Source organism: Dipodomys ordii, unplaced genomic scaffold (genome assembly GCF_000151885.1).
Source record: "Dipodomys ordii isolate 6190 unplaced genomic scaffold, Dord_2.0 Scaffold11, whole genome shotgun sequence".
In the NCBI taxonomy this organism is placed as follows: Eukaryota; Metazoa; Chordata; class Mammalia; order Rodentia; family Heteromyidae; genus Dipodomys; species Dipodomys ordii.
Genome location: NW_012267227.1, coordinates 11,777,708 through 11,784,607, shown reverse-complemented (window position 1 = coordinate 11,784,607; position 6,900 = coordinate 11,777,708). Strand labels below are relative to the sequence as shown.

At 43.1% G+C, this 6,900-nt stretch overlaps 1 protein-coding gene across 1 annotated transcript in view; it reads right to left on the bottom strand.

The window, feature by feature from the left end:
- The window catches only part of Atp8b4 (ATPase, class I, type 8B, member 4), a 102,332-nt gene that overhangs the window by 75,694 nt on the left and 19,738 nt on the right, over positions 1–6,900 (bottom strand). Inside the window, exon 5 of the mRNA XM_013009961.1 lies at positions 1,584–1,656. Coding sequence (XP_012865415.1) covers positions 1,584–1,656 — 73 coding nt within the window. The remainder of the gene's footprint in view (positions 1–1,583; positions 1,657–6,900) is intronic.

The window sequence follows — 6,900 nt, the reverse complement described above, 5'->3', positions numbered from 1 at the left end:
AATCCGTGCAGACTCAAGGAGGTGGTGGAGGTTCACTTGGAGCCATGAGGTGGAGGAAGTCACCTCTGTGATTCGCTGCTGAAACTTAAAACAGCAAGGAGAGCAAGCATAGCACCAAAACGGTCCTTCTGGAAACATCTCCAAAAAAGGTGCTGACACGGACTCAATGACGTGTTATGGGCATGGGTGAGGGGAAGAGCAACCGGGCACCCCTGCCAGGCCTAGACCATGGGCCAGCTTCGTCTCTCCAGCCCTATCATTTCTGAGAGACGACAATCTTCAATTCCAGTAACAAACTTGTCAATGAAAAGGTGACTGTCGCCAACACCTAAAGCAGGAATAGCTTTTGTGGAAGTGGGGCTGGGAGTCAGGGGGAGCTGAGATCTTTCTCAAGCCAGCCAAATAAATGGCTTGGTTCTCATCATTATTCACGTGCGTTCATGTGCTGGAAGAGCAAAGCCCAGCCAGAGAAGCCTGTGGCTCACACCTGTAATCCTAGCCACTCCAGAGGCTGAGATCTGAGGATCACAGTTCAAAGCCAGCCTGGACAGGAAAGTTCATGAAACTCTGTATCTTTAATTAACCAGCAAAAGGCTGGAAGTGGAACTGTGGCTCAAGAGGTAGAGCGCTAGTCTTGAGTGAAAAAAAGCTAAGGAACAGCACCTAGATCCTGAGTTCAAGCCCAGGTTGGTATGGGGGGAAAAAAAGAAAGAAAGAAAGCTAAAGCCAGGTGTTGGTGGCTCATGCTGTAATCCTACTCAGGAGGCTGAGATCTGAGGATCATGGTTCAAAGCCAGCCTAGGCAGGAAAGTCTGCGAGACTCTTATCTCTAATAAACCACCAGAAAACCAGAAGTATCGCTGTGGCTGAAGCGGTAGAGCGTTTGCCTTGAGTTGAAGAGCACAGGAACAGCATCCAAGCCCAGAGTTCAAGCCCTATAATCAACCAAAAAAAAAAAAAGCTAGAAGAGTGTAAAATTCACAAAGAGGTGGGGAAAGAGGAGGAGGGCAGGGCTGGGAAGGTGGCTCAGTGGTAGAGTGCTTGCCTTGCATGCCTGAGGCCCTGGGTTCGATTCCTCAGCACCACATAAGCAAAAAGAAAAGCTGGAAGTGGCGCTGTGGCTCAAGTGGTAGAGCGCTAGCCTTGAGCTGAAGAGCTGAGGGCCAGCGCCCAGGCCCAGAGTTCAGGCCCCACGACCGGACCCAAAAAAAAAAAAAAAAAGAGGAAGAGGGCAAGAGGGAATGAGTAAGATCAGAGTATGTACACACAAGTATCAAAGCAGAAAAATGAAGCCTAGTAAAATCATTTACATGGAGGAGGGGTGAGTGACAGAAAGGGAAAATCTGACCAAAGTACATCGTATGCACACATGGAAATATCACAATAAAGTCCCTTGTGACCCTTAATAATTCCTAATGAAAAGATAATTTAAAATTTTAACTGATTTTTATAAACAACACTGTTGGAGACCAGGCTTTGAGACTATAGACTAAAAAAAAAAAAAATCTTGCTAATACTTTGATGCTCACCCTATATGCTATGTTAACCTAAGAGACATTCTCTCTGGAATATTGTATACTCACAGCAACAAATTGGTTGTTCTCTAGTTTCACGATGTCTCCCACTTTGACGTTCATCCATTTCTCGTTCTGCAGTCTAAAGCACCAAAACAAACACGAATTTCTTTTTGCAAGCAGGGACAAGAATGAAAAGCACGGTGGCCAGTGGCAGGAGCTGGCTGGACAATGGGTACCAGAGGCGGCAGCTCTGGCTCCTCCCACCCAGGGCAAGTTCCAGGGATTCAGCCTTCACCTGAGCCATCATGGGGAGAGCGGGATTTGCCCAAAAATAGCCAGAGAGGAAGGGAGGGAGGGACATCTCTGGGAGCAAATTCCCTCTCCCTCCCCACCTTCCCCTCACCCACACCAGAGGCCTCTCTTCACCTCCCCAGGGGTGCAGATTCCTGCAGGAGCTCCGAACTTTCAAGTTATTAATAAATAACGGCACCAATGTCACCATCATCTTGGCGTCACAGACTCACGGGGGCAAACAAACAAACAAGAATGAGAAGACAGTGGCAAGAAAGACTGATCCAGCAAAACAATTAAAATGCAAATGAAAGCGGAGAGAATTAAACGTAGAGAAAAGCAAGAGCCAAAACAGAAAAAGGTGACAGGAGAAGTTCTGAGAGACTGAATGAAGATGACCGCCTACAAACCCTCACGCACTGTGTCTCAAGAATGGCCCCAGTACATTATGTGCACACGCACATGGACTGTGGCTTGAACTCCATTTCTGGAGTTTTTAGTAGTTGTTCATTAGAGATCACAGTCTCCCAGACTTTCCTGGCCAGGCTGCCTTTGAACCTGTAGATCCTTAGATCTCAGCCTCCTGAGTAGATGACAGGCATAAGCCACTAGTGCCCGGCCTGGCCCCGGCACATTCTACCAGACTAAGACCCTGTCACAGCTCAGAAGAGAAGAGCTGCTCAGCTTTCTTTGAAGCTCCTATAACGGAGTCTTAAATCTAACCTGTTACCAAGTTCAAAGTGATTACTGTCCAATGGGATGTGGTCTCTGGTGTGGTAAGTCCATCAAGGGCAAATGCCTTCGAAACGGCCCACCCGTGGCAAAATCGAGTGGTGTGAGCCCTCATGAAACAGAATCCAGCTTTGCTGTCAAATTTGGATACTGGCCACCCTTTGACATTCATTCTTAGGAAACCTGGAAGAGCAAGGCCATCCCCTCTCCCCGCCCCCAATAAATTAAGGGGGGGCAGATTAATTTCATCATGCAGATTTTCTTTTTTGAGAAAAAAAATTAGCCTAATCTACTTGTTTTAAAGGCTGGAAAACCATTTTAAATATTTATACAACTGTAAAATAAGCTTCACACTATCAGCCCCTGCTGGGTCATTTGGCTTAAATACTCTCAAGATTTGTGTCTGTTGTTGTTTTTTTCTTTCTTTCATACAGATCCAAGTACGTGTTTTGGAAATTTTTCAATGGCAGCATTTTCATCCCCAGCCAGAATTCAGTCAGTTTCCAGTGCCATGCTGCGCTGGTTTTCTCTAGTTCCATGACCAAGGGACTCTAGCAAGCCTTGTAAATCTTGTGTCATATATCCTTCACAGATATGGATTATATGCTGATTTTTCTCCTGGGATACCTGTTTTGAAATACTAGAGACTTCTCATTTCTACCATTTCATCTATCAGAAATGGCCGGTTTGTTAATGAAGGAAGAAAAAATATTATGTCTTATTTATAGACACGTCATCGTTAGTGAATTGCTTTGAAGTCTGTCTTTACCTGGGCGTGGTGGTTCACAGCTGTAATCCCAGCTACCTGAGCACATGGTAGTTTAAAGGCAATTTGACAAAAAAAAAATCACTTATGAAATGTTAAATCAAGGAAGAAACCATTATAAGCCCGGCTATACATGAGACATAGAATAGGAGGATCAAAATTTGAGACTGCTCAGAGTGAAAAGCATGAGGCTTTATCAAAAACAAACAAACAAAAATCTAAAACAGAAGAGGCTAGAGGTGTGGCTCAAGTGGCAAGAATATCTGCCTACCAAGGGCTGTTCTTCACCTCCTTTATCTTCTTCTTAGAACTCAGATTTTCTGAGGTTCTGAAGATGAGATTGTGAGCAGGTATATTAAAAATATATATCCTTCAAGTAAGTCTAGTTGTCATTTTTGACAGTTAATCTCCATGTATTTTCTGGTGCTTTGGAATATAAAGTGTATGCATCCTTTTCTTGACTTGTGACTTTTCTGTAGTAAAGTATCTTATTGCCTCATCCATTTTTATTTTAATCTGGCTCAGAGAAGCACTAGCTAGATTGTTTCTAGGTTATAACATTTGTGTCCACATCTACAAATCTTGGAATTTCAATGCAGTCTGAACTCAGGTTTACAGTACATATAGAAGGGGAAGACTTTTCCAGAAAAAGGTCAAAACAAAGAAACTGTAGCACCTGAGCACTGGGGGCCAAGTACCAAGGTTACAACCCATGAGATCATTTTGTGTTCTTAGCAAAGCTATGATGCAAGACTGCTTCCAACACGAACCCCAGACACCAGCTGCACAACACACAGAGAGCTCCAGAGCCCCTGTTTTCATTGATGGAAAAAAAAAATTTAAAGAAACTTTTCTTTTAGGGCACATGCAAGGGACAGAGCAGCGACTGGAACCCAAGCCTGTCTGGCCACAAAGCCCATCCCTTAATAAATCTCTACTTATTGTTCTTTAAAAAAAAACACAACTATTTTCCATGGTAATTATTTACTGTGTGTTTAAAAAGAGGATAGACCCTAAGGAACTGAAGCAATTTGATGCGCGTAATGGTGCACACTTTCAGGTTTCAATATTAACCAGTGCAAAAAGATAGCTCTCAGTCCTGGTGTCCTGACAGAATTGCTCAGTGCACAGCAGTAGTCTCTGGTTCTTTTCAGTCCTCAGGCTGTCAAAGCAGAGCTAGAGCTAAGAAGTACAGCTTGGCCCAAATCCTCCAACAATGGACTGGTTAGCAGAATCTCATTACGCTCAGAAGAAATATAACGCTCCTCTCTTTGGAATCTATTTAGTTTTGAAGAATGCCAGTATTTCTCTCCCTCCCCAGCCCTATTTCTCCCTCTGCTTAGGAAAATGCTTTTTAAAAAAATAATAATCACCACACAGGCAGTTCTATGGGTCAGCTGGGGGAGAGAATCTCACACCCATTGTGGCAGGAAGAGGGAAAGGGGAAGGATAGGAAGAAGCAGACATGATAAAAGACAACAATCTAGAGCCTAGGGGATCCTGTTTCACAATTGGCTGAGAAAAGATATGCAATCTCCTGTCTAATCTGTACAAAAATCCACACGCCTTGTATTACACATTAATCAGAAGCAGAAACAATTTAATCACTGTGTTATTTTTAAAAAATGACCCATTCACCTACAATGTTCTACCTGCACAAGAAGCCTGCTAGCTGTTATAGACAAGAAATCTGTCCCCGGAAACAATCTCCTAAGACCCTCTCTGCTGCTGTAGATTCTTAATAGGATCCCCTGGATAATACGATCTCTCAGAGATAGTATGATGAAGGAAGTTGGAAGAAAATGCTTTCAAAGGAAGTGCACTGAAGGCCAGGACATGGATAGACCATGGAGAGAAGCAGAGTAATTCAGAATCCCTGGATGGCACATCTGGATGGAAATTTGCATACAGGAAGTTGATTGGCACATTCAAAAGGCAAACGTCTCTGGATGGTGTGATGTGATTTGCTTTGGTCAGGACCTAATTTTTTGTAGCACAAGACACAACTAAAGAGGATTCCCCAGAAGATCGTGAAGTTTATCACTTCCTAGATTTACAGCTATATGAAGCCCTAAAGCCTTCCCAAGCTTGAATTCCTCAGAAACAGGATGGTTAGGTAGGTAGAATTCTGAATCCCCTTCTAGCATGGGACATCACCCGGCCACTGATGAGTTCAAGACCACGCTTTGTCTGTACCAAATGACACTCCGACGAGACCAAGCCCTGAGCATCTGGGGCTATGAGTGGAATTAGATACAGACGGCTGCTCATCAGAGATCCTAGAGACTAGTGCGGAAAACAGAAATCTGGCTCATAAATAACTGCCCCGAAACCGTCTTTGTCTTCTGATAACCTAGAAACAGACCTGTCTTTTTTTTTTTTTTTTTTTGGAGAAATGACTTCAGTATTAAATGGTCTGCCATACAGCTGTCATCAAAAGTCCTGTGGGAACGTGGATAAAGCAAAGAGACTGTCTAATAAAGGATATATTAACTTTCATGCCTCCAGATATTCTAAGGCTTGTCCCTATGTATGGTGAGCTCATCAGAAAAGAATATGCCTGGACTTTATTACTACCCTGATGGCTCTCGCCTTGTCTTCTCAGAATCATGAGTCGACAGCAGCCAACAAACTTCAATCAGGATTTACTTAAGGTCCTCGGTGAAATAGCTTGGCTGTCTAAGGCGGCAAGCATGATGTCATTCACATTTCTCTCGACACCGGGATAAATCTTATTGCTCATGATTACTAGGGTACTTGCTTTTCACTGGACCATCAGTTTTGTATCCTCAGCACCTTCGTGATGAGGAGAAACGTAGTCCAAGGTCATATTTTAAATTCATGGATGACAAATCGCACTGGATCGTTTCCACTTAGGAAAAGAAAAAAGCAACTACAAAGTTGCGTACTATGACTGTCGGTTAAGGGTGACATTGTAGAGGCAATCTCGCAGAGACAACATTCTATTCAGAATGGTCCAGAAGTTACAATTTAACCATTAAAATATTCTTACATTTTAGCCAGGGTACTCATAGCTATAATAATCCTAGCTACTCAGGAGGCTGAGATCTGTGGATTATGGTTCAAAGCCAGCCAGCCCAGGCAGAAAATATCCCTGAGATTCTTATCTCTGATTAACCACCAAAAGAATGGAAGTGGAGCTATGGCTCAAGTGGTAGAGTGTTAGCCTTAAGCAAAAAACGCTTAGGGACAGTATCCAGGCCTTGAGTTCAAGCTCCAGGACTGGCACACACACACAAAAAATTAACTGATAGTATGACATCTGGAGCTTGTTTTAAAAATACTCTGGAAAACAAAAAGTGAGGATGGATACAAACATGGGAAGGTATGGGGGAAACCACACATAAAGGTTTACCGTGCTGTTCCATGTGTGAGCATGTCCGAAAATCCACGGATGCTAATGATGAAGATGGGTGGGTAGGTGAATAATAAATACATGATAGACAATGACAGATATAATAGATGATGATATAGACAGAAGATGGATAAATATGATAATGATACGTAACAGGTGATAAGATGGGATGATAAATATAGATACAAATAGAGGAGAGATATGATCAATGCTGGATA